We start from the raw sequence: 27,860 nt of genomic DNA on the forward strand, positions 1-27,860 counted from the left end.
ACTTCTTTGTCATGTGGAAACAACTGTTCACTCAGACACCACGCCCACGAACGCTGGTATTTCGAAACTGGCGCCCAGACGTCACTGCCACACAACTGCTGCGGTACCCCCCTCCCACTTCTCCCGTCGGGCCTCTGCCTGCGCATGCACACTCGCCCGCTCCAGGCCACCATTTTGTGAAGAAACAACTCTGCCAAAGCGTGAGAGGATTAATAGCGCTGGGACGTAAGGGCACGCTTCCCTACCGTCGCCAGAGTAAGACCAAACAAGCACTGAGCGCTCAAGCAAATCTACCGGGAAAAGGAAGACGGAGGAGCAGGTAAAACGTTACTTTCTCCGATGAAGGGGGGCATTTTTGTAGGAGCTGTCGTCGGCCTCTAGGTGTCACGATGGGGCTCGCGGTCCAGGCGACTGGCGGGGGGTGTTTGTCTCCCTCTATCGTTATCGAAAATTTACTAAAAACATTTATAACCCAGAAGTTAGAGCTTCTGTTAAACTTATTCGTGTATTTGGACTGCTATTAGTTCGTATTAAGGCACGGGATGGCTTTATAAATGCCTTAATGTTTAGGGGATTGTATAGGCCAGGCGTCCATCTTCTCGTGCCCTTTGTTTCCTCTTTTGAGAAGAGAACCCGCGTCTCCGGGTTCTAGGACGAAAGCGCAACATTTCGAGTTTAAACTTTGTATCAATGTCAATGTATACGTATCAATGTAAACTAAATGTTTCCAATCACTCATGGTGCTACACTTTGAAAAAATTATAATGAATCATTAAATCTCTCCTGTAGTCTTTCAGATTTACTACCTAGTCCCTGATCTGGGTAGTTATTTTAGTCGATGTTCTAGAACAATCCGTTGGTTCTAATATATCAACACTAATTGTGTAATACTTTGGATTCAAGCTATTTTACGGCTTCTCAAAATGGGGCTCTAGTTAAGTAGGTCGGTAACAAGGTAACGTTTCCACAAAGGTTCCCGAGAGTAAACACGGAAGGAGGGAATGTAGAGTAATCTCTTAAATGTAGGCCAAATAAGTGTGCGAGCACGGAGAGTAGATTTCTTCCTAATCAGAAGCTTGATAAGAGTTGGTTTTCTATCATCGGCACCACGTCCCGTCGCGCCAGCCTGGTCCGCCTACAGCCGCCTTTCGATTTAAAACTTGTCATGAGAGAGAGAGCTCCCTCTATAACCTGCACGGTAATGTTACAAAAACATCCGCTATACCGGGGCAAGACACATGAGGGTGAATAGGGTAGGTTCCTTTTACAAGTGAGTTTTTTTATATATAAAAATGATCTGCTTATTTTGTGAGTGTTCTTTTTTTATTGGGACATTGTCAAATGGTCGGTAGATCAGAGAAGTAGGATTAAAGATCAAATAATAATCTTATTGCAATTGTCTTGCATACATTAAAGTCAGCAGAAACTCTACACCTTTGTTTTCTGAACTGGACTCATTTCATGTAACATGACACCACTCAAGCAGCAATAAACAGAGAGAAGTTAGTAATAACAAAGTTGCCAGTCCCACACCAGTCAATGGCTATGGTTCCCAGGAAAATACACTACATGACCAAAAGTATGTGGACACCCGCTCGATGAACATCTCATTCCAAAATCATGGACATTAATATGGAGTTGGTCCCCCCTTTTGCTGCTTTAACAGCCTCCACTCTTCAGGGAAGGCTTTCCACTAGATGTTGGAATATTGCTGCGGGGACTTAGTGAGGTCGGACACAGATGTTGGGCGATTAGGCCTGGCTCGCAGTTGGTGTTCCAATTCATCCCAAAGGTGTTCGATGGGGTTGAGGTCAGGACTCTGTGCAGGCCAGTCAAGTTCTTCCACACCGATCTCGACAAACCATTTCTGTATCGCTGAAACAGGAAAGGGCCTTCCCCAAACTGTTGCCACAAAGTTGGAAGCACAGAATCGTCTGCTGCCAGTGTTTGTCTATGGAGATTGCATGGCTGTATGTCTCGAATTTATATACTTGTCAGGAACGGGTGTGGCTGAAATAGCCGAATCCACTAATTTGAAGGGGTGTCCACATACCTTTGTGTATATATAGTGTATCAAGTTATTTATTTTTTAATTATTCTGGTCTTATCAGGTAACTTTTTATGGAGGATGAAGTCGTTTCCATTGAGACCGCTCAGGTCGAGGGTCTCCAGGACAGTGGAGAAGGAGCAGAGCTGCTCCAGACTGCAGAGGCTGCCCTGATGGAGGGGGGTGTGGCACCCGAAGAGGTGACAGGGAATGTTGAAATGATGGTGATGGACACCCTGGACTCGACCCTTGACCCTGCCCTGCTACAGATGAAGACTGAGGTCCTCGAAGGGGGCGGTGCGGTGACAGTCACCGGGGGAGACGAGGGACAGATCATCACCCTGCAGGTTAGTGTGATTTGTGAGTTTACATTGAGAAAGGTTGGGAAAATATCCCTTGTAAGCCAAACTTGTAGGCATAAATTATTCAGAGAACTGACTGACCCTGACTGTGTCTTGAATTTAGGTAGTGAACATGGAGGGGAACATGGAACAGACGAGTGCAGCGCTGGGGCTTGGACAGCTGCAGCTGGTGCAGGTCCCTGTCACTACAGCCACCGTGGAAGAGCTCCAGGCCAGCTTCGTTGACGCCTCGGCAGGCAATACTGAGGCAGAGCCAGTGATCTGCCACACCCTCCCTCTGCCCGAGGGCTTCCAGGTCAGACGCTACTCATCTACAAACACACACTTTAAACAAGCACTTTAATATCCTGATTAATGTTTCTATACACACTTTGGCCTGAAGGCTCAGGTGAGATGCACTGACTATAATACAACTCTAACCCCTTCCTGGCAAATTGTTTTTGTCTGGTGAAGGTGGTGAAGGTGGGGGCGAATGGAGAGGTGGAGACAGTTGAACAGGAAGAACTGCAGGCAGCCCAGGATGAGCTCCAGATGACCCATGGGGAGGAGGAGGAGGAAGTTGAGCCCCAGGTAGAGGACCAGACCTGGTCCAAAGACCCAGATTACCAGCCAACTGCTGGCATCCGCAAGGGGAAGAAGGGCAAGAAGAGCCGCCTGCGTTACGGGGAGGGGGAGCGGGACATGGACGTGTCTGTGTATGACTTTGAGGAGGAGCAGCAGGAGGGGATGCTCTCTGAGGTCAACGCCGAGAAAGTTGTGGGCAACATGAAACCGCCCAAACCAACCAAGATAAAAAAGAAAGGTCAGAGTTGTGTGAAAGGTTATGTTTTGTGTGTATGTGGGGGTATGGCAACCTCTCTCTTTTGGGGGTGTTAATGGTAGACTCTGCGATGACGGATGCAGAAAGTAGAACGCATAGTGGGTCAATTTCTGCAACAACTACGAGCGTTGAAGCGCAAGGCTCAACTTCTCTGCTGTTTTGGTCCCGTGGCTACCACACTCTTACCAGCGTGAAGCGACCCTGTGCACATGTGCAGATACTGTGTGTGACAGTGAGCGCGACGTCTTGCATTTCGCTCATCTCAATATCTGCGGTGCTGCCCGTGGCAACGTCATTTCGCTGAGTCTACCTTTAATGTGTTTAATAACCCCTTGTGTCTCTCTCCTTAGGTGTGAAGAAGACGTTCCAGTGTGAGCTGTGTAGCTACACCTGCCCCCGGCGCTCTAACCTGGACCGCCACATGAAGAGCCACACAGATGAGAGGCCGCACAAATGCCACCTGTGTGGGAGGGCCTTCAGAACGGTCACACTGCTGAGGAACCACCTCAACACACACACAGGTATCTACAGACTCACATGCTCAGTCACAGGCTGTAAAAAAAAGAAGGATTAATCCTTATTGAATGGATAGGGTGAGGGTTACTTATGTTTACTATTGCCCCTTCCCGCTCTCTCTTAGGCACTCGTCCTCATAAATGCCAAGATTGTGACATGGCATTTGTGACTAGTGGAGAGCTGGTGCGTCATCGTCGCTACAAACACACATTCGAGAAACCCTTCAAGTGCTCCATGTGTGACTACGCTAGTGTGGAGGTAAGTACACACGTCTGATCTATGTTTACATGTTATCTAGTAAGAACTCATTTGCAATGTATAACTGAAATGTTTCTGGAATGTCGTTTAACTGTTTGTCTCTCTCTCTCTTTGCCCCAGGTGAGTAAACTGAAGAGACACATCCGCTCCCATACAGGCGAGAGGCCCTTCCAGTGCAGTCTGTGCAGCTATGCCAGTCGAGACACCTACAAACTGAAGAGACACATGAGGACACACTCAGGTAACACATACCCCAATCTCTCAGCCTTACACCTAAATATTCCTGATTTTAGTTTTGTTGATCGATGCTAAAGTATTGACCAAAAGTATATGGACACCTGCTCGTCGTACATCTCACTCCATTAATATGGAGTTGGTCCCCCCTTTGTTACTATTACAGCCTCCACTCTTCTGGGAAGGCTTTCCACAAGAGCATTAGTGAGGTCGGGCACTGATGTTGGGCGATTGGGCTTGGCTCGCAGTCGGCGTTACAATTAATCCCAAAGGTGTTCAATGGGGTTGAGGTCAAGGCTCTGTGCTGGCCAGTCAAGTTCTTAACATTTAAGTAATTTAGCAGACGCTCTTATCCAGAGCGACTTACAAATTGGTGCATTCAACTTATGATAGCCAGTGGGACAACCACCCTATATTTCTTTTTCTTCTTCTTTTTTTTTATTGGGGGAGGGGTGGGGTAGAAGGATTTGCGTTCTCCTGGAATCCGCCAAACCTATATTCGTTCTTCGGACTGCCAGATGGTGAAGCGTGATTTTTCACTCCAGAGAACGCGTTTCCACTGCTCCAGAGTCCAATGGCGGCGAGCTTTACACCACTCCAGCCGACGCTTGGCATTGCGCATGGTGATCTTAGGCTTGTGTGTGGCTGCTTGGCCATGGAAACTCATTTCATGAAGCTCCCGATGAACAGTTCTTGTGCTGACGTTGCTTCCAGAGGCAGTTTGGAACTCGGTAGTGAGTGTTGCAACTGAGGACAGATTATTTTTACACGCTATGCGCTTCAGCACTTGGCGGTCCAGTTCTGTGAGCTTGTGTGGCCTACCACTTGGCGGCTGAGCCGATGCTGCTCCTAGACATTTCCACTTCACAATAACAGCACTTACAGTTGACCAGGGCAGCTCTAGCAGGGCAGAAATTTGACGAACTGACTTGTTGGAATGGTGGCGTCCTATGACGGTGCCACGTTGAAAGTCACTGAGCTCTTCAGTAAGGCCATTCTACTGCCAATGTTTGTCTATGGAGATTGCATGGCTGTGTGGTCACTTTTATACACCTGTCAGCAACAGGTGTGGCTTAAATTGCTGAATCCACTAATTTGAAGGGGTGTCCACATACTTTTGTGTGTATATATAGTGTATCTGCCTCACATACAACCTAATAACCCGTCCCTCTCTCTGGCAGGTGAGAAAGCCGTATGAGTGCTACATCTGCCATGCTCGTTTCACACAGAGCGGCACCATGAAGATGCACATCCTGCAGAAGCACACAGAGAATGTGGCCAAATTCCACTGCCCCCACTGTGACACTGTCATCGCCCGCAAGAGCGACCTGGGTAAGCGACTCGCTTGTGCACAGTCATATCTTCTCTGCTGAAATACGGTCTTGTAACTTGAGTGGATCCGTCTGTGTTCCTTAAATTTGGATTGGCCCTTCCTTTCTCACTCTCAGGTGTGCACTTGCGGAAGCAGCATTCGTTCATGGAGATGGGCAGGAAGTGTCGTTACTGTGATGCTGTGTTCCACGAGCGTTACGCACTCATCCAGCACCAGAAGTCCCACAAGAATGAGAAGCGCTTCAAGTGCGACCAGTGTGACTATTGCTGCAGACAGGTAAGTGAACGAGACATTCTCTCCTTGTTTCCTGTCTTCACTCATTTGAAACGTTGGATGTCCATCATATATTTGCCATCATCAATCTCAGAGATGAGGAGAAGAGGCCACTAAACTATTGAGATGGATCTGTTTGGAATTCAGCCGGAGACTGTTCTAGACCTCCGGGTGTGTTCACTGACTGTCCTATGTTTAACCTCTCACCCCTAGGAGCGTCACATGATCATGCACAGACGCACACACACGGGGGAGAAGCCGTACGCCTGCAGCCAATGTGAGAAAACTTTCCGGCAGAAGCAGCTGCTGGACATGCACTTCAAACGCTACCATGACCCCAACTTCATCCCCACTGCCTTCGTCTGCAGCAAGTGTGCCAAGACCTTCACTCGCAGGGTAAGGGGACAACACACATCCACAGTGCAGGCTAAAGGACTCATTCGCATCCAAACACATATCCTCCCGGGCAGGATACGGGACACTCAAAAACACACACCCTCTCACCAGGTTGGGGAGGATTGAAGCCTAGTTTGCTCCACAGTATGAGTATGTTGTGGTCTTACAGTGCCTTCAGAAAGTATTCATACCCCTTGACTTATTCCACATTTTGTTTTACAGCCTGAATTCAAAATATATATATTTTTCTCACCCATCCACACACAATACCCCATAATGACAGTGAAAACATGTTTTCAGAAATCTTTCCAAATGTATTGAAAATGAAATACTGATATCTAATTTACGTAAGTATTTACACCCCTGAGTCAATACTTTGTAGAATCAAACAAATGTTATTTCTCACATGCGCCGAATACAACCGGTGTAGACCTTACAGTGAAATGCTTACTTACAGGCCCTTAACCAACAATGCAGTTTTAAGAAAAATAAGTGAGTAAAAAATATATAGATACGTTTTTTTTTTTTACTATATAACAAACAAATTAAAGAGCAGCAGTAAAATAACAGTAGTGAGGCTATATACAGGGGGTACCGGTACAGTCAATGTGCGGGGGCACAGGTTAGTCGAGGTAATTGAGGTAAAATGTATACTACCGGTCAAAAGGTTTAGAACACCTACTAATTCAAGGGTTTTTCTTTATTTTTACTGTTTTCTACATTGTAGAATAATAGTGAAGACATCAAAACTATGAAATAACACATATGGAATCATGTAGTAACCAAAAAAGTGTTAAACAAATCAAAATATATTTTATATTTGAGATTCTTCAAATAGCCACCCTTTGCCTTGATGACAGCTTAGCACACTCTTGGCATTCTCTCAACCAGCTTCACCTGGAATGCTTTTCCAACAGTCTTGAAGGAGTTCCCACATAAGCTGAGCACTTGTTGGCTGCTTTTCCTTCACTCTGTGGTCCGACTCATCCCAAACCATCTGAATTTGGTTGAGGTCGGGGGATTGTGGAGCCAGGTCATCTGATGCAGCACTCCATCACTCTCCTTCTTGGTAAAATAGCCGTTACACAGCCTGGAGGTGTGTTGGGTCATTGTCCTGTTGAAAAACAAATGATAGTCCAACTAAGCCCAAACCAGATGGGATGGTAGCTGCCGAATGCTGTGGTAGCCATGCTGGTTAAGTGTGCCTTGAATTCTAAATAAATCACAGACAATGTCACCAGCAAACGCACCTCCACACCATAACACCTCCTCCATGCATTACGTTGGGAAATACACATGCGGAGATCACCCATTCACCCACACAGCGTCTCACAAAGACACAGCGGTTGGAACCAAAAATGTCCACTTTGGACTCTAGACCAAAGGACAAATTTCCACCGGTCTAATGTCTATTGCTCGTGTTTCTTGGCCAAAGCAAGTCTCCTCTTCTTATTGGTGTCCATTAGTAGTGGTTTCTTTGCAGCAATTCGACCATGAAGGCCTGATTCACGCAGTCTCCTCTGAACAGTTGTAGTTGAGATGTGTCTGTTACTTGAACTCAGAAGCGTTTATTTGGGCTGCAATTTCTGGGGCTGGTAACTGCAGCAGAGGTACCTTCTGTGGCGGTCCTCATGAGAGCCAGTTTCATCATAGCGCTTGATGGTTTTGGCGACTGCACTTGAAGAAACTTTCAAAGCTCTCGATGGTGCAGCTGTAGAACCTTTTTGAGGATCTGAGGACCCATGCCAAATCTTTTCAGTCTCCTGAGGGTAAATAAGCTTTGTCGTGCCCTCTTCACGACTGTCTTGGTGTGTTTGGACCATGATAGGTTTTTGGTGATGTGGACGCCAAGGAACTTGAAGCTCTCAACCTGCCGTACTACAGCCCCGTCGATGAGAATGGGGGCGTGCTTCGGTTCTCCTTTTCCTGTAGTCCACAATCATCTCCTTTGTCTTGGTCACGTTGAGGGAGAGGTTGTTATCCTGGCACCACACGGCCAGGTCTCTGACCTCCTCCCTACAGGCTGTCTTGTCGGTGATCAGGCCTACCACTGTTGTGTCGTTGGCAAACTTAATGATGGTGTTGGAGTCGTGCTTTGCCATGCAGTCGTGGGTGAACAGGGAGTACAGGTGGGGACTGAGCACGCACCCCTGAGGGGCCCCCGTGTTGAGGATTAGCGTGGCAGATGTGTTACCTACCCTTACCACCTGGGGGCGGCCTGTCAGGAAGTCCAGGATCCAGTTGCAGAGGGATGTGTTTAGTCCCAGGGTCCTTAGCTTAGTCATGAGCTTTGAGGGCACTATGGTGTTGAACGCTGAGCTGTAGTCAATGAATAGCATTCTCCCGTAGGTGTTCCTTTTGTCCAGGTGGGAAAGGGCAGTGTGGAGTGCAATAGAGATTGCATCATCTGTTGGGGCGGTATGCATATTGGAGTGGGTCTAGGGTTTCTGGGATAATGGTGTTGATGTGAGCCATGACCAGCCTTTCAAAGCCCTTCATGGCTACAGACGTGAGTGCTACGGGTCGGTAGTCATTTAGGCAGGTTACCTTAGTGTTCTTGTGCGCAGGGACTATGGTGGTCTGCCTGAAACATGTTGGTATTACACACTCAGTCAGGGACAGGTTGAAAAAGTCAGTGAAGACACTTGCCAGTTGGTCAGCGCATGCTCGGAGTACACGTCCTGGTAATCTGTCTGGCCCTGCGGCCTTGTGAATGCTGACCTGTTTAAAGGTCTTACTCACATCGGCTACGGAGAGCGTGATCACAGTTGTCCGGAACAGCTGATGCTCTCATGCATGCTTCAGTGTTGCTTGCCTCGAAGCGAGCATAGAAGTAATTTAGCTCGTCTGGTAGGCTCGTGTCACTGGGTAGCTCGCGGCTGGGCTTCCCTTTGTAGTCCGTAATAGTTTGCAAGCCCTGCCACATCCGACGAGCGTCGGAGCCGGTGTAGTACGATTCAATCTTAGTCCTGTATTGACGCTTTGCCTGTTTGATGGTTCGTCGGAGGGCACAGCGGGATTTCTTATAAGCGTCCGGGTTAGAGTCCCGCTCCTTGAAAGCGGCAGGTCTACCCTTTAGCTCAGTGCGATGTTGCCTGTAATCCATGACTTCTGGTTTGGGTATGTACGTACAGTCACTGTGGGGACGACGTCATCAATGCACTTATTGATGAAGCCAGTGACTGATGTGGTGTACTCCTCAATGCCATCGGAAGAATCCTGGAACATATTCCAGTCTGTGCTAGCAAAACAGTCCTGTAGCTTAGCATCTGCGTCATCTGACCACTTCTGTATTGAGCGAGTCACTGGTACTTCCTGCTTTAGTTTTTGCGGATATAATTATGGTCAGATTTGCCAAATGGAGGGCGAGGGAGAGCTTTGTACGCTTCTCTGTGTGTGGAGTAAAGGTGGTCTAGAGATTTAAAAAAAAAACAAAAATAGTTTGTTTCTATCTTTTATCTGGTTGCACATTTAACATGCTGGTAGCAATTAGGTAAAACGGATGTAAATTTCCCTGCATTAAAGTCCCCAGCCTCTGGATGAGCATTTTCTTGTGTGCTTATGGCCTTATACAGCTTGTTGAGTGCAGTCTTAGTGCCAGCATGGGTTTGTGGTGGTAAATAGACAGCTACGAAAAATATAGACTCTCTTGGTAAATAATGTGGTCTACAGCTTATCATGAGATACTCTACCTCAGGTGAGCAAAACCTCGCGATTTCGTGCACCAGCTGTTATTTACAAATATACACAGACTGCCACCCTTTGTCTTACCGGAGGCAGCTGTTCTATCTTGCCGATGCACCGAAAACCCCGCCAGCTGTATTTTATCCATGTCGTCGTTCAGCCACGACTCTGTGAAACATAAGATATTACAGTTTTTAATGCCCGCTGGTAGGATGTTCTTGATTGGAGCTCATCCATTTTATTATCCAATGATTGTACGTTCGCTAATAGGACTGATGGTAGAGGCAGATTACCCACTCGCCGTCGGATCCTTACAAGGCACCCCGACCTATGTCCCCGATATCCCCGTCTCTTCTTCATGCGAATGACGGGGATTTGGGCGTTGTTGGTTGTTTGAAGTAAATCCTTCGCGTCCGACTCGTTAAAGAAAAAATCTTCGTCCAGTACGAGTTGAGTAATCGCTGTCCTGATATCCAGAAGCTCTTTCCGGTCATAAGAGACGGTGGCAGAAACATTATGCGGCGACTACAGCTTCATGAGTCGTCTTGGGTATGTCTGTATCAGCTTCTGGATTTTGGGGATTTTCTCCCATTTCTTTAACCTCTGTTAAAGAGCCACTGAACACGCCGATTGGCATGTGCGTCTTTCTGTTGCTCATTAAAAATGAGATTTCAGTCTTGGAGATGTTTCCTGACCGATTCCGCATTTGGTATGATGTTTGTCCCCCACGAGTCACTGAATGAATCTAAGAACTCAATAAATCTGTAAAAAAATGTGTTACGTTTTTGCCGAGGATGTTTTAGTTGCACAATTTTGGTGCAGTATTTCTCAAGTTAAAAAAAAATGTGCGACGTGTTGTCTTATGTGAACAGTCGGAGCTGCTGAGCAGGCCTGTCGCACTGTCTATGCTATTGGATAGAGAGCAATCACCGCAGCTGTTCATCCCATGTTAGTGGGCAAATGGACATTGTCAAATCAAACCCCAATTTTAATTTATCTGTGTGGTGCATGGATGTTTCAAACTCTGTTTTAGACTGACTTTATGTCCCAAATTGTTATATTTACACTTAGTTGATAATTTTGACACTAGTTTCTGACTCATCGATGCCACATAGGTCGTTTTCAAAGGGATTAGTTGATTTTTAAAGGCAGTCGCTCTACAAGTTAGATGGGGAGCGGCGGTGAACAGCAATCTTCAAGTCTTTCCACCGATCTTCAATGTGATTCAAGTCTAGGTTTTCGCTGGGCCACTCAAGGACTCTCACATTCTTGTTCTGAAGCCATTCCAGGGTTCCTTTGGCTGTATGCTTGGGGTCATTTTTCGGTTGGAGCGTAAATCTTCACCCCAGTCTAAGGTCATTTTCACTCTGAAGCAGGTTCTCATCAAGAATTTGCCTGTATTTGCCTCCATTCATTGTTCCCTCTTATCCTTACCAGTCTTACAGGCCCTGCCACTGAAAAACATCCCCATAGCATGATGCTGCCACCACCATGCTTCACGGTAAGGATGGTGTTGGACGGGTGATGAGCTGTGCCTGGTTTTCTTCAAACATAGCGCTTTGCATTCAGGCCAAATAGTTCAATTTTTCTCATCAGACCACATCATCTTTTGCCTTATCTGTCTTTCACATGCCTTTTTGCAAACTCCAAGCGTGCTGGCTTCTGTCTGCCCACTCTCCCAAAAAAAAACCCAGATTGGTGAAGTGCTGTACATACTGTTGTCAATCTGGCAGGTTCTCCCATCTCAGCCAAGGAACTCTGTAGTTCTGTCAGAGTGGTCATTGGGTTCTTGGTCATCCCCCCCTGACCAAGGTCCTTCTTGCATGGTTGCTCAGTTTGGTCGGACGGCCAGCTCTAGGCGGAGTCTGGGTAGTTCCATATTTTTTCCATTTCACAATGATGGAGACCACTGTGCTCTTTTGAAACTTTGAACACTCTAGAAATTGTTTTATACCCTTCCCCAGATGTCTCATCACAATTCTATCTCGGAGAGCTACGGACAGTTCCTTGGACTGTTTCTTTCTAAATCATGTCCAAACAATTTAATTTGTCACAGGTGGGCTCCAAGTTGTTGTGACATCTCAAGTGTGATCAAAAGAAAATTGGATGCACCTGAGCTCAATTTGGAATGTTATAGCAAAGGGGTGTGAATACTTATGTAAATGAGTTTTCTGTATTTTATCTTCAGTAAATGTGCAAACATTTCTAAACATGTTTTCACATTGTCATTATGGGGTATTGTGTGTTTCATTATTATTTTGAAACCAGTTAAACATACACATACGAACAACAACTTAGACGCACACAAAATACTACATCTCATCTGCCCCACATGCTCACACCCCCATCCCTAGTACCTGCATTGTTTTCCGTTATGTTAATGACTGATTTCTATGTTTTTAGTATACATTTTCTAAAGATGAGTGATGAAGAGAATCGTCCAGCCCATTGGGTATCTCACTATTTTCTGAAGGCACTGTATATGACCGTTTGCTCCTCAGAACACCATGCTGCGTCACGCGGAGAACTGTAACGGAGAGAACACCGGCGACGAGAACGGAACCCCGCCCAAAGAAAGGCCGCCGCGGCAGGAAGAGGAAGATGCGCTCCAGACGGGATGACGATGACGACGACACCGGTACGACCAAGTCACATTTTACTTTCTTGTTCTTATACAATGCAATAATAATATTGTGTACTGTGTATCTTAAGGGTACAGCGCTAAAATCAGGACTTTCTTCTTCTTCTCTTCCACAGAGCCTGAGCTGGATGACATTGAGGAGGAGGAGGAGGATGAGGAGGAGGAGGAGCTGCTAGCTGAGATTGAGGTGGAGCAGGCACCACCTGTTGACCCTGTCCCTGCCCCTGTGGGCCCGCCAGCCAAGAGGAAACGTGGAAGACCTCCCAAGCCCAAACCTGCCCCAAGTGAGTCACACTCACTGGTACCCTGTTGGAATACTTAAAAAATACCACCCTTCCTACTTAATTTCTTGAAGGAATCACTTTTCATGCAGACATGCAATAGAGTGAATACTTTGGCATATTTAATCAGGTACAGATCACTGATCAGTACCCCAAAGGACTCAAAAGTCCCAAAACAGCTGAACAGATGTGTTTTCTTCTTCCCTCAGCGGCGGCAATCATCCGTGTGGAGGATGAGACCACAGGCGAGGTGGATGACATCATTGTGAAGAAAGAGATGAAAGCTGAGCAGGCGAGCCAGGAGGAAGAAGCTGTCGTGGATGAGGAGCCGGCAGTAGAGGTGGAGCATGCTGAAGGAGAGCCTTCCAATCAGGTAGAAGAGTCATTCCAGGGGGAGGAGGTGGTGCAGGAAGTGGCACTGTCGGTCACAGAGGCTCCGCCCAACGGTGACCTCACTCCTGAGATGATTCTCAGCATGATGGACCGGTGATGAAGACGGAGCCTCTGTCTGCATCCAGCAATACAAATTGTCCCGTTTGTACACTCACATACACCATGTACCCACTCTCAAACACAACACACGTACCTTCCCTCGCATACACCATACACGTATACCACACATATACACCCCAGTTACGTAACCTTAGATCTTTCTCTCTCTGATGTTGATGATAATGCCTGGGACATGTCTAAAGATACCTTTAGCCCATTCTATTTTTTTAAGAGCTTATTTTCCTCTCTCGTGATCTCTATCTACATCCCACTGCGAAACACCTTACACCCTCATGTTGAATTATGTGTGTATACAAATCTAGATAACATTATGCAGACTGTTGTCACTGGAAAATATGTAAGGAGAGGGGGTGTGGTTTAGATCATGATAATGTATTATGTCATAAATCATGTGCTCATTCTGCTGTCAATGATGTTCTATAGGCCCTCAGAGAATGCTTTCTCTGTAGCATATTTTGGCCCACATTTGATCTCATGTTGGCCCTCTCCTCGTGCTCTGTTGTCTGTCTAAAAACAATGATGTGCTTTCACCCTGTTAGGGGATCAAAGTTTAGGGATGACCTGAAATATTCTGCTTTTACAAAATGTTATGCTGTTTTCAAATGAAACACAATACCTTGCTCATGTTAAAGCTTTTAGAATTGATTTGTTTTTTGGTTTGATGCTTTTTTCTTTTGTACCATGGAAATGAAATGCTAGGGGGCTTGAATGGCAATGATATGATTGGAGGGGTGAGAGAATGTTTGACTGTACAGCCAATTAAAAATAAAAAGATCAACCTACTGGGGTGTCTTGAGTCAAATTGCTTCAGTTTCAGCCTTGATTAGGCTTATTTAGCATGGCATGTAGTACTGATATATATAGACACTTTAGGATGTTTCATCATGTTTAGACTAGAGTATTATCTGCTACATTCTTCTGACACCTGAAAGGCTTATGCCCACAAGTCTCTTTTTAGAAACCTGTTCAGAGTAGTAGAGGAACTAGACTATAATGGTTGTTCCTTGAAGTTTCCTCTGATATTGAGTGCTTCATTAAAACACAATTTTAGTCCCCTCCCTGGTTTTCCCTTGCTTGATATTGTAATCACTTCATGGAGAGACACACACCAGAAACCAATTGCCTAGATCACCAGTCATCCCCTGCATTTTCTAACCCATCCATGTAAAATCAATTATTTATTTGTAATTTTAGCACATTTTGTTCCCTTCCTGCATTCTGGTCAGTTCCATGATGAACCTTAATTTATATTATAAATGAATATATACTAGACTGCATTGTGCACCTGCACTGCTCTCCCTCTAACACAAGCTCTATATTCTCCATTCTCTCTGTCTTTCTCACGCTCGCTTTCTCTTAGAGGGAGGGGGGAGAGGAGAAAGGCGAGGCCCCTTGTTGTCAGATCTGTCAGTCTAGCCAGCTTGGCCCCTCCTACCTTGTTGGAGGCAGTGGATACTGCTGCTGGTGCTCTTAGCAACGGTGCCTCAGCAACAGAGCCACGGCAACGGAGCACCACGGCAACAGAGTGCCGTGTCTCCCCTTATGGAGCTTCCATTGGGCGGGCCGGCGCTGAGGCACTACACCCGCAGCAGACCTAGACCACACCGACAAAACCAACACCTCCGCCCCAGCAGACCACAGGTACAGAGAGATGGAGAAAAAGGGGTGCTGTGTAGAGGCATAATGGAAAGGAGGGGGAGATAGGGTACAGTGGGGAGAGGCAGGGGGAATGGAGGGAGGGAAGATGCCTGGTGCCTGTTTGATTCAAGGTACTTGGATCGCAACAGCAACCAGCTGCTTGCGTATTCAAAACCAATAGTGTGTTTGGGGGGATTGCATTTGTGTATAGGATTGTGACTGTATGTGGCTAATTTCTAGGGCTATATAATGCTTCCTCTGAAAGCTGGCGGGCTTTTTCTTGGTAGGTGTGTGTGAATTTTCTCTACCTTAGCCATCATCACCTTATCTATTGTATGCCTCCTGCCATTGGCGCTGTATCAGTCACGATCAGAGTTAGAACATGTGATGCTGGTTTTATTGGATGAACCAAACCTAATCAATCACATGGGCAGCCTTAGTGCCACAGGACATGACATCATAAGGTCTTACTTGTTTTCTGAGTCAGTCATTGGTAATTGTACATACCAATGGTAGTGTGATAATGTAGATCTAGGGGATACATGTCTGAGGTGTTGTTGATGTGTCTGTGTATATTCTGTGTGTCAGGGAAGTCTGAGCCCATGAAGTAACAATGTTATGTAATAATTACTATGTGCTATATGAAAGAAACTGCTCTCAGTAACCTCCTGATATCCAACATAGCACTCTTTCCACCAATTGGAAACTCTTTCGCTTTCTATTTCTCTGGTAGTCTAACTGCACTCACACACATACACCTAATAATCACAGATACCGTAACACTTATCATCTCTTTCTCTGTGCGTGTGTGCATGGGTTTGACACAGGAATCGGTGGTTGACAATGAAAATGAAGTCCCTGATCACATGGGGCGAGTTGATGAGGGAGTTGAGGAGTTCTTTACTAAGCGAGTCCTTCCTGTCGACGCTCTGTGAGTATCTGACCAAACTCATCCTAGACAATCTCACTCTTCACTATCTCATCCCCAACACATCTTAACCAGCTCCCAGTAAACCTCTTTAAATTTGAGTCATTTATGAGATGCTCATATTCATAAAAACCTACAATAAGTACATTCAAGAAATATAATACGCAACATTTTCCTGACTACGTTACCTGCGTGCAGGCCCTAGCTTGTCCAGGTCAGGCCACATGGCCAGGAAAGACTCAGGGCCCTATGATTGACAAACACACACATGCTGGTCCTGTGCTACTCTGACTCTTCCTCCAGGAAAACACAGAATGAGGCTGAGGAACCTCCCATTACTGAACAGGAAGTGGAAGTAGCACCTGCTAGCGCCGCCCCTTGCCCCGCCCCTTCCAGGACCCTAAGGAGGAAGCTGGGCGAGTTCTTCACCCTTAAAAAGCGGAGAGCTGTGAAGTCAGAGGGAAGCCAAGAGGGGAAGGCCAAGAAGACCTCCATCGCCGACCTGATCCGGCCTCTCAGGGAGGCCGCCAGAGCTGAAAAAGATAAAGTGAAGGAGAATGAAAAAGAGAAGGAGAAAGAGAGTGTGGATGACAGCGTTGTGACAGGAGATTCAGTGGAAGCAGAAACCCCTCCTTCTGATGGTCCCACTCCACTGAGGGGTGAGGCTCCACCCCGTCGTGCGCTAAGAGAGGGGAAGTCACAGTCTCTCATTCTGCTCTCTGGATCCGCAACCCACGCTGGGAACACCAAGAACACTGCACAAGGGAAGGTACGTATTCTAATGTATTCAAAACCGACCCTTGAAAAAATTTGATGAGTTAAAGCAATTTGGTAAAAAAATCCTCATAGCCTATGAGAGGATCGCTCTTATTTTTTTGTTTTATTTTGATTATTCTTTAGTTCGGATTGGTTCTTATCGGCACTGACTGCTTCTCCTTGGTCCTGGTTGGTTTCAGAAACACTCATCTGACGGCCATCATGGCTTTGAGCAGCGCCTCCAACTCGTGCTACAACGTATTGGTGTGTCCAAAGCTCAGCCAGGAGAGACACAGGTGTGTATGTGCATTTATCTGAGTGTGTATGTGCGAGTCTATATGTATGTGGTTGTGTGTCTATAAGGAAAACATAAACATTCTTATTCCATTCTACAGAGTCAGGAGGGAGAGATGAAAAAAGCTGAATCAGAGGGTAAGTCCCTTTACTCATATAACACTTGCTACAGTATATGTGCGAGTCTGTGTGTGGTGTTGGATGTGTGTGTTCGTTCATTTTCTGTCTTGGTTTCAGGTACTATCATCGATAATAAACCTGAGCCCCCACCCACATTTATGAAGCCCCGGACCATGTCCACCTCATCAGGTAACACACACACACACACAAACACACACACACAGACAAACACACACACACTATTGCATACAATTTTGTGTATGTTATACTCATCTTCTTTGTCTTTAGATACGAGACGTCCGGTCCGACAGAGTGTGTCCGCACATGAGTCAGCTGGGAAACCTGCTCTGCCTCCTAAGCCAATAATTAAGCGAGGCCCAACCCCACCTCCCACTATCTCCGGTCATCTCACCCCTGAGAATGACCTAGCCAAAATACAGGAAGGAGAAGCATGTTCCCCCACAGACCCCACCCCTAGTATCACTGATACCCCTACCAGTTCTAAACCTATCCCCACTGAAGCCACTATTCCCATCACTGTCCCAGATCCCACTAACTCTTCTATTCCCACTGACACCATCATTCCCTCCCCTGTGCCAGATCCCACTAACTCTTCTATTCCGACTGACACCATCATTCCCTCCCCTGTGCCAGATCCCACTAACTCTTCTATTCCGACTGACACCATCATTCCCTCCCCTGTGCCAGATCCCACTAACTATTCTATTCCCACTGACACCATCATTCCCTCCCCTGTCCCAGATCCCACTAACTCTTCTATTATCACTGACACCATCATTCCCTCCCCTGTCCCAGACCCCACTAACTCTTCTATTTCCACTGACACCATCATTCCCTCCCCTGTCCCAGATCACATTAACTCTTCTGTTCCTACTGACACCATCATCCCCTCCACCTCCCCTGTCCCTGAACCTACTAACTCTTCCATCCCAGTTTCTATTACCGCTACTTCCTCTAATACAACCCCCAATGACATTATCACCTCTACGACGTCTGCACCTACCCCTATCAATACTACAGCCCCCACCCCCAACACCACCACCTTTATCCCCAGTACTAACCCTACCACAACCACTACCACTACCTCCATCACAACTACATCGGCCCCTATGAATATTACAACTTCCACCCCCCCTACTGACATTAACACTGTTTTTATCCCCACTATTAACCACACCCCAACTTCCCCTACCTCCACTGACTCCACCACCCCAACCACCTCTACGTCTGCCATCCCTAATCTAGCCACCATCACCATTACAAGCATTACTGCCCCAACACCTGTTAACACTAATACTGATACCCCTACATCAACAACCCCCACCACTAATGCTTCTACCCCTACCCTTACTGATACTGCTGCCTCAACTTCTACTGACTCGACAACTCCAACACTAAATACTTCTAACTCCATAATTGCTTCTGCTGCCAACAACACTTCTACTCCCACCTCCACTAACTCTCTGTGTCCCACCCCAACTACCCTAACTACTAACTCAGTTACCCCACCTCTATCTCCTGCTACTACTATAACAACCTCTACCCTTAATTCTATGAATGGTGCTTCCACCCCTACCCATATCCCCATAAACTCTACTGACTCCAACGCTACCCAAACCGCAACTAACAATACCAGCGCAACTAACTCTGTCAACTTCACTTCTACCTCAAGCCCCACTAACTCTACTAGTCCTATCCCTACTTGCTCTACCAGCTCAACTTCCACTAACTGTGCTACTCACACTGCTACTATCCCTACCAGTCCGATCCCCATTCTCTCTACTACTCACTCCCCCACTGCCACTTCTATCCCCACTGCCACTCACTCAACTAAATCCACCAATATTTCCTCCCCCACATTCTCTTCTACTCACACCTCTACTAACACTACTAGTCCCATCCCAACTAATTCTACTAGCCTGGCCACTACCCCCACCCCCATTAAGTCTATCCCCGTCACCACTATCTCTACAAGCCCTTCTAATATCACCACTGCCACTAACTCTTCTGTCCCCATCAGTACCCTCAACCCCACTACCTCTACTACCAGCACCCCCACTAACTCTTATGTCCCCATCAGTACCCTCAACCCCACTACCTCTACTACCAGCACCCCCACTAACTCTTATGTCCCCATCAGTACCCTCAACCCCACTAACTCTACTACCAGCACCCCCACTAACTCTTATGTCCCCATCAGTACCCTCAACCCCACTAACTCTACTACCAGCACCCCCACTAACTATTATGTCCCCATCAGTACCCTCAACCCCACTAACTCTACTACCAGCACCTCCACTAACTCTTATGTCCCCATCAGTACCCTCAACCCCACTAACTCTACTACCAGCACCCCCACTAACTCTTCAAATCCCACCAACACCAATAAACCTACTAAGTCTACTACACACACCACTATCCCAATCCCCACTAATTCTGCTACTCATTGTCCCACTAACTCTTCTACTCATAGCCCCACTAACTCTTCCAGTCCAACCCCCACTAACTCTACTAGCCCCACACCAACTAATACTATTCAACCATCACCTGAGGAGAGAATTAGCTCTAATCCTGCAATGGGACTGCTGTCCATGACTAAGGGTACAAGTAAGTGTGTGTGTTCAATAATAATAATAATAATAATATTGCTTGAAATGTGGAAGTAACCTGTTGAAAATAACATAATTTTTCCCTATCCCTTTCCTCTCCTACAGACGACCTGAATGCTGAGAGGGTAGAGCGGAACAAGGAGAAAGAGAAGGAGCCAAGTAGCAAGGAAGAAGATGACAGGAGGGCCATAGAGAAAGAAAAAGAACAGAAATCATTGGCGCACTACATAGGAGAAACCATAAAAGAGGAGAGGGAAGAGGGTCTGCAGAAGGTGGATGAGATCATGAGGCAGGGAGTAGAAGGGACCAAATCAAATGAGGGAAGAGAGCTGTGTAAAAAGGATGGGGATAAAAAGAGGGAAGGAGGGACCAATGTGTCAGATGAAAAAGAGTTCAAAACTAAGGAGGCGGTAGAGAGCAAGACAAACAAGGGACCAACTACTGTGATAGAGGCAGGGGAGACCACAGTAAAAGAAACGGGGGGAGAGTCCATGGGACTGAGTACAGGGACCACATCACAGCAGCAAACCGCAGAGGGTGGAACATCGGACCAAAGAACTGAGACCCCCTCTGTGTGACACAAATGGACTGACCCAGCACAGTGTCCTTTTTTTCGACCATGTTTACATTTGCATTGCATGTATTGTATAATTGTGTAATACAACAACTGTGGTGAAATATGTTTACAATAGATGGATATGAGACGTATACTTACTTATGATTATTAAAAGGAATATTCAATATGTCATGATGTCTTTATCATGCTTCAGTCCATCTGTTAGTTCCTGGCTCCCAATCTCTTTGGAATGTCTATAACTAAGCCTAAACCAGAAATGTATGACAAAAGGTGGTGGAAGGAGAGAAGGTCTGAGATAGAAGAGTTTCTTCATAGTAGTACCAGAGTGAATCCTTGCCCTATTCCCATATGACCTTGACGACGCACCTTGAGGGCCAGAAATTATTGGATTGATGAAGGCAATATGTGGTAGAAGAACCATATCTGGCCATCACTTGTCTCCAAGGACAAATTGTCCAGGGCAGAGGGAGGGGAGCAATTACACTAGGGGATGTTGCTCCCAATACTCCTATAGGCATAATTCCCTCATCTCCTTTCCTTATTTGTTAAGGGACTGGACAGGTGTTCTCCACAAGTGCTTTAATACAGACATTTTAGATAAGGGGTGGACAAGGAAAGGAATATAACGTGTGTGACGGGACGGGACTTGGGTATCGAAGTGGCGTGAACAGTGTTTCCCATGATAGGGGACTGCAGTGGGAACCGATTGCTGTGGAAATGTTCATCAACGGAACGTAAATAAAGTAACATCACTCAGTGGAACCGCTACATTCAACCAGGCTCAAAAGTGGTTGTCGTTGTTTTACTATCAGGTGAGTTGCAATATCTAATAGCCTCTGTAACTAAATGTAATAGTGTAAATCTGAGCGACATGACGACCTAGGGCAGTGGTTCCCAACCAGGGGGGGGTACTTGAGAAGACTCATGAGACCATAGGCCTACTGGTCAAATGCACATAAGGGGGTACTTCAGGGGTACTCCGGGCAAAGCAACATTTAGTTGGTGGTACAGTAACGGAAAAAGGTTATAAACCGCTGACCTAGGGGATCTACAGTAGCTAGCTAAGGTTAGGTGTAGGCAGCTAAATTTGCACGAGTAGGAGGAAGACTTCGCCGTACAGTTCACACGAGTAGGAGGAAGACTTTGCCGTACAGTTCACAACAAAGCTAGCTAGCTAAGTAACGTTATAGCTAATATTGATGTTTTCTTGATCTGATCTATTCTATGAGCTAGGCCTAGTTGTAATTTGTCTTAGTTTAGTTTGTAAACTAGTTATGTGTGGAAAAGTTAGTACCATGAGAGCCTTTTTTCACTGCAATGTTTAGCTAGCTAATAAATCCACAATTGTGTATGGATATTATAGTCACCACACCAGTTAATGTAATAACAGATAACTAGTAACTAGCTAGTATACTGAAAATAGTATAATATAAGGGACTAGTGCCATCAACTCTCAACTGTCACATTATTCTGTACATGCCTGTCTCCAGTGTTTTAGGGTGTGTGGCCATGCCTCGGTGTAGGAGGACTAAGTTGGAGCCCTGGATAGAGCAGATCATCCTGAGTTACGGCACAGAGCCAAAGGAGGAGAAGAAGAACACACTGATGAAAGCGCATGTTGTGGGGGTAATGAGGCATCTATTACATACACTTCATGCTAGGCCTGTGTTCCAAGTTTAGAAGCTATCTGACTGTACAGTTGTGTGTGTGTGTGCGCACACAAGAGAGAGCTTATTTTGCTCACACCTTTCTGTCTCTCTCTATAGGTCGGGCGGATGTCAGAGTCCCAGGCCCGGCAGACTGAGGGTTTGACAACGTTACTGTACCTCTCTGATGGAGTGGTGCACATCCCCGCCATACTGACCCAGGACGCCTGGGAGACTCTTCAGGAGTGAGTAAACATTTAGGACAAGCCAAGAGGCCTATGAGATCATATTAAATGACATGTATATCTAAAACCCATCTATAAACCATATCTTGTTAAGCCCAGTACAAATCTAACAGCCAACAAAGGAGAAACAAGACGAGACAAAACCTATTAAGAAAATGAAAAGCCATACAGTAAATGGTGATGCATTTCAATCTATCTGTATCCTCTGGCAGGCAGGAGGACCGTGAGTGCTTCTCCAGTCTCATCAATTGCACAATGTGTGTGTATTCATACACCCTACAGTTCAACATGGCCCCTGAACAGGTGTGTGTGAATGATCCTATGATACTGGTACTAGTAGTCCTTTGGTCTTGGAGAGACAGCTCCTGTTCTTTATTCTTTACCATTCATATTTTACTATAAATGTGGCCTCATCTCCTCAGACAAAGAGCCAGTTTTACTTATCGGTTGGTGAGCTGACCACCACATCAGCTGGGGCTGCTAAAGACAGCACCCCTTGCTGGTGAGAGACGCACCTCCTGGCCTCTAGATCCAGACACCAACACATACACACCACAGGAGGTTGGTTGCACCTTAATTGGGGAGAACAGGCTCGTTCTAATGACTGGAGCGGATTGAGTGAAATGGAACTGCAAGGCACGCACGAGTGCAGCTGTGCCACTAGAGATCTGGTTCAATCAGCTGAGCGCCGCCCGGAGACCATGGGCCGGTGGAGGGTAGGGAGGGAATGGCCGGCAGGGGATGTAGCTAGTTGAGAGCAGGTGCAACGCAGTTTGGGAAAAATAATGTATGCACTAACTGTAAGTCGCTCTGGATAAGAGCGTCTGCTAAATGACTAAAATGTAATGTAAATGTAACAAATATGTAACAAATACATCAAACACATGGTTTCCAGGTGTTTGATGCCATTCCATTTGCTCCGTTCCGGCCATTATTATGAGCCGTTCTCCCCTCAGCAGCCTCCTGTGATACACACATTAAAACTAGTGACTCTCCAACTGGCTTTTGTTTCAGCACATCGCTCAACTCAGTCAGACAACATATCTGTACAACATGGAGGTGAGCATGGGGTGTGTGTAAGTGTCTGTGTTTGCAAAAAAATGGTGCATATAATGCATGCGTACATTACTTTATAAATTGTATTTGTTGATCATGTGTTTTCTTTTATCCCCAGATCCCTGCTTGCACAGGATTCTGTCCATACTCAGAACACACAGTCTGGTACAGCACTCTTTACACTCTGCACACCATTGCTGATTTGTATCCTTATTGTTTGCCACACCTGTGTATATGACTGTGTTTCCTGTCTCCTAGAGTTCAGTCTGTCAGAGCTGCTGGGGGAGTGGCAGCATGACTGGCGCCAGTCTCTGTTGGAGGATGTGATGGAACTCCTGAGGACGCCCACAAATCCCCCCTCCCCACAGCCCTCCACCTCCAATGGCCTCACACACACTGGCACCAGATGGGCTATTGAAAGGGTCAGATATAAGGTGTGTGTGTGTGTGTGACCAACCTATTAAATGTAAGAAAACAGTAGGAAATCTGCAACTTTATAAGAATGTTGTTGTTTTTTCCTAGAGGGAGGATACTTTCAATGTCCCTGTGTCTCACCTACACATCCCAGACAATCTGAGTCAGAAACTACACACACCCTCAGGTAACACTTGAGGGTGTCTCACCCTCTCTCTCACACCTGAAAATCACCTACACCTGTTCTGTCTTTCTGAGCTGACCGTTGTGTTTTATTTAGAAGACAACAGTGAAACACAGAGTGGACTGGTCCCTCCATCTGAAGACAGACCGACAGACCCACCAGAGACAGATCAACCAATTGTTGCTGCTGACAGCAGTCAGACCGACAGGCCAGTGCCTCTGGAGAGAAGACATCCTGCCCATGAGCCCACACATTCTCGTGAGTTATGTTTGTTAACTGGTCCATGCTGTAAATTAAGTATTTGCTATCAGTTACTGCTACCTGAAGTATGCTGCTAGCATAATAGAGCCCAAGTGTGACAGTGTGTGTACAAATATCTATATTTTTCTCTCCCTCTCTCTAGAGGAGAGTATGGATGGAGAGGTGGTGTCAGGGGTGACTGGAGGAGCAGTGGCGAGCCCATGGGACATGTTTGCTCCAGCAGCTGAGCTGCTCAGGACCTCCTCTGCATCTGACGGTGTGCTCCTTTCATTTTAACTTTTCAATCTATCAACCTCTACGCACACACCACACCATGCACATTTGTCTTTGCGCCGTAGTACAGATATTCTGACTTCTGTCTCTCATTGGTTCCCTGACAGAATCCATCACCTCGGAGCCCCTCCCACTCCAGAAGAGCCAGTCTCTGCTCGACCTCACTCCACAACCAGTCACCCCTGCACCGTTTCCCCTGGCAACCAGCACCCAGGTGCCATCCTTGACCCCTGGGGCCACCCAAAGGTCAGGTGAACGCTCCCTTCCTCCTTATCAAAAACCAGGCCCCTCCCACAGCCTGCTCCCCTCCAGTGGCTCCTCCTCCACTGTGAGTCTATCTACAAAGCACCAACACTCTGGCATGAAACTCCACCACAGTGGCTCAACCACAACACATCAACTTCCAATCATGGAGCAGCAGGATCAGGTGGAGGAAGAGGAGGATGTTGTGAAGAGTTGTAGGAAGGCTAAAAGGAAGAGTTCTGTGCGGACCCCCCGAGGATAATGATATCACCTGGGAGGAAGAAGATATGCAGAAGAACCGCAGCCCGCCCTCCTGGATGTTTGAAACTCAGGAGATTCCCAGGATTGGGGAGGGAAGCAGCTGCAAACAGAAGGCAGTTGCTGCAATAGCCCCCCAGAGGCCCTCCAATGTAAGGGCGACCAATTTTCAACCAAGAAATAGGATATATATTGACCATTTAGTGGAATTTGGAACCTGTCCATTTTGTTAGATTGGTGTGAAGTAAATTATCTGTCTTGCTCTTTCAGGTTCACAGTGATGGCACTTCGTTCTCATATTCTTATCAGCTGTGTGGCCGCATTTCGAAGGATCTAAGCTATTTAAAGTGAGTAAGCCGTGTGTGTGTGTGTGTGTGTGTGTGTGTGTGTGTGTGTGTGTGTGCGTGCGTATGTACAGTGGGGGAAAAAAGTATTTAGTCAGCCCCCAATTGTGCAAGTTCTCCCACTTAAAAAGATGAGAGAGGCCTGTAATTTTGATCATAGGTACACGTCAACTATGACAGACAAAATGAGAAAAAAAATCCAGAAAATCACATTATTGGATTTTTTATGAATTTATTTGCAACTTATGGTGGAAAATAAGTATTTGGTCAATAACAAAAGTTTCTCAATACTTTGTTATATACCCTTAGTTGGCAATGACACAGGTCAAACGTTTTCTGTAAGTCTTCACAAGGTTTTCACACACTGTTGCTGGTATTTTGGCCCATTCCTCCATGCAGATCTCCTCTAGAGCAGTGATGTTTTGGGGCTGTCGCTGGGCAACACGGACTTTTAACTCCCTCCAAAGATTTTCTATGGGGTTGAGATCTGGAGACTGGCTAGGCCACTCCAGGACCTTGAAATGCTTCTTACGAAGCCACTCCTTCGTTGCCTGGGCGGTGTGTTTGGGATCATTGTCATGCAGAAAGACCCAGCCACGTTTGATCTTCAATGCCCTTGCTGATGGAAGGAGGTTTTCACTCAAAATCTCACGATACATGGCCCCATTCATTCTTTCCTTTACACGGATCAGTCGTCCTGGTCCCTTTGCAGAAAAACAGCCCCAAAGCATGATGTTTCCACCCCCATGCTTCACAGTAGGTATGGTGTTCTTTGGATGCAACTCAGCATTCTTTGTCCTCCAAACACGACGAGTTGAGTTTTTACCAAAAAGTTCTATTTTGGTTTCATCTGACCATATGACATTCTCCCAATCCTCTTCTGGATCATCCAAATGCACTCTAGCAAACTTCAGACGGGCCTGGACATGTACTGTCTTAAGCAGGGGGACACGTCTGGCACTGCAGGATTTGAGTAGTGTGTTACTGATGGTAGGCTTTGTTACTTTGGTCCCAGCTCTCTGCAGGTCATTCACTAGTTCCCCCCGTGTGGTTCTGGGATTTTTGCTCACCGTTCTTGTGATCATTTTGACCCCACGGGGTGAGATCTTGCGTGGAGCCCCAGATCGAGGGAGATTATCAGTGGTCTTCCATTTCCTAATAATTGCTCCCACAGTTGATTTCTTCAAACCAAGCTGCTTACCTATTGCAGATTCAGTCTTCCCAGCCTGGTGCAGGTCTACAATTTTGTTTCTGGTGTCCTTTGACAGCTCTTTGGTCTTGGCCATAGTGGAGTTTGGAGTGTGACTGTTTGAGGTTGTGGACAGGTGTCTTTTATACTGATAACAAGTTCAAACAGGTGCCATTAATACAGGTAACGAGTGGAGGACAGAGGAGCCTCTTAAAGAAGAAGTTACAGGTCTGTGAGAGCCAGAGATCTTGCTTGTTTGTAGGTGACCAAATACTTATTTTCCACCATAATTTGCAAATAAATTCATAAAAAATCCTACAATGTGATTTTCTGGAAAAACGAATCTCAATTTGTCTGTCATAGTTGACGTGTACCTATGATGAAAATTACAGGCCTCTCTCATCTTTTTAAGTGGGAGAACTTGCACAATTGGTGGCTGACTAAATACTTTTTTTCCCCCACTGTATGTGTGTACAATGCTTAACTGTGTGTGTGTATCCTGCAGGATTCCTGATGGCATGTTGCACTGGGCTGTACGGTACCTGGTCCCTTCCATGCAGACGGATGTTGTCAAGGATACACAGCTGCGACCCCAGGCTCACCCCAGCTGACAACCTGAGGTCATCGTCCCCATCTTCCCATTGTGTTGAATTCATAGTGTACAGAGTGTACGTTGTTTTTAATGAATCTCTATTGTTATGTTTATATAACATTCTGAATATTGATAAATAAATATCAATTAGTAATTGAATTGTGTCAACTACTGAGAAGCAGGCAAATGTGAACTTATCAACTTTTCATTTGTCAACAACAAGATCATTTTATTCTGTCAGTTACTCACAGATGTTCTTTCCTTAATTTGACTTTTGAATAACACACATGCACTTATTTCCTTATGCAAACATTCACTGGCTGCTATAATAAAATACAAATCATATCAGATGTCCTCTAGAATAATTTTTACTAAATATAAGCACAACAAAAATAGTCACAGGTACATAATGCTTGTACATTGTGCTTTAAACAATTAATGATATTTACTCAATGGAAGCCAGTGTCATGTGCTGGTGGTGTGGGGGCTTGCCCTGGGGAAACCTGAAGAGGCAAAGGCATAGAGGAAAGGGTTGAGGCAGCTGTTGATGATGGTGAAACTCATGAGGACATTCCAAGCTGAGTCACACACATACTCCACATCCTCGTTCTGCACGGCCAAGTTCACCAGGGCCAGCAGGTTGAACAGGTGCAGCGGAGTCCAGAAGCAGAAGAAGGACACCACTATGCAGGTGACCAGCTTGGTCAGCCTCCGCTGCCTGAACTTGGCTGGTCACCCTCTTGTGGAGGTAGAAGTAGGACGTCACCAGGATGCAGCAGGGAGCTACAAACCCCAGCAGTGTTTGGACAAGTAGGATGGCAATTTCTTGTCCGGGGCTCTGGTAGTGCGTTCTG

General features: G+C 46.2%; 3 protein-coding genes across 4 annotated transcripts; all 3 read left to right on the forward strand.

Annotated features, from left to right (window-relative positions):
- The first annotated feature begins 2,089 nt into the window (after window positions 1-2,089).
- Window positions 2,090-14,141, forward strand: LOC121540901 (transcriptional repressor CTCF). The gene is given in 14 exon segments (XM_045207654.1): window positions 2,090-2,394; window positions 2,513-2,704; window positions 2,863-3,211; window positions 3,580-3,750; window positions 3,870-4,003; window positions 4,124-4,244; window positions 4,297-4,316; window positions 5,419-5,569; window positions 5,686-5,846; window positions 6,057-6,239; window positions 12,425-12,490; window positions 12,492-12,561; window positions 12,681-12,848; window positions 13,055-14,141. Coding segments are annotated over 14 exon segments (2,340 nt in total). The 5' UTR covers window positions 2,090-2,121; the 3' UTR covers window positions 13,336-14,141.
- A 638-nt stretch (window positions 14,142-14,779) lies between these two features.
- On the forward strand, window positions 14,780-20,470 carry LOC121548280 (mucin-2). The gene is made up of 8 exons (XM_041859702.2): window positions 14,780-14,999; window positions 15,824-15,927; window positions 16,228-16,693; window positions 16,881-16,976; window positions 17,076-17,112; window positions 17,212-17,283; window positions 17,383-19,722; window positions 19,830-20,470. The coding sequence occupies exons 1-8, from the start codon at window positions 14,901-14,903 to the stop codon at window positions 20,300-20,302; spliced, it is 3,687 nt and encodes a 1,228-aa protein (XP_041715636.2). The 5' UTR covers window positions 14,780-14,900; the 3' UTR covers window positions 20,303-20,470.
- A 514-nt stretch (window positions 20,471-20,984) lies between these two features.
- On the forward strand, window positions 20,985-27,165 carry acd (ACD shelterin complex subunit and telomerase recruitment factor). Of its 2 annotated transcripts, none has more exons than XM_041859704.2 (14): window positions 20,985-21,113; window positions 21,792-21,927; window positions 22,068-22,192; window positions 22,405-22,495; window positions 22,615-22,694; window positions 23,207-23,251; window positions 23,367-23,413; window positions 23,507-23,682; window positions 23,771-23,849; window positions 23,946-24,104; window positions 24,250-24,363; window positions 24,488-25,033; window positions 25,152-25,228; window positions 26,920-27,165. In XM_041859704.2, the coding sequence occupies exons 2-12, from the start codon at window positions 21,811-21,813 to the stop codon at window positions 24,883-24,885; spliced, it is 1,431 nt and encodes a 476-aa protein (XP_041715638.2). In that variant the 5' UTR covers window positions 20,985-21,113; window positions 21,792-21,810; the 3' UTR covers window positions 24,886-25,033; window positions 25,152-25,228; window positions 26,920-27,165. The 2 variants fall into 2 exon arrangements, with proteins under 2 accessions (XP_041715638.2, XP_041715637.2); XM_041859703.2 differs by having other exon boundaries at window positions 20,987-21,113; window positions 23,943-24,104.
- The last annotated feature ends 695 nt before the right edge of the window (window positions 27,166-27,860 follow it).

The sequence above is a fragment of the Coregonus clupeaformis genome, chromosome 26, assembly GCF_020615455.1.
Source record: "Coregonus clupeaformis isolate EN_2021a chromosome 26, ASM2061545v1, whole genome shotgun sequence".
Taxonomy (NCBI): Eukaryota; Metazoa; Chordata; class Actinopteri; order Salmoniformes; family Salmonidae; genus Coregonus; species Coregonus clupeaformis.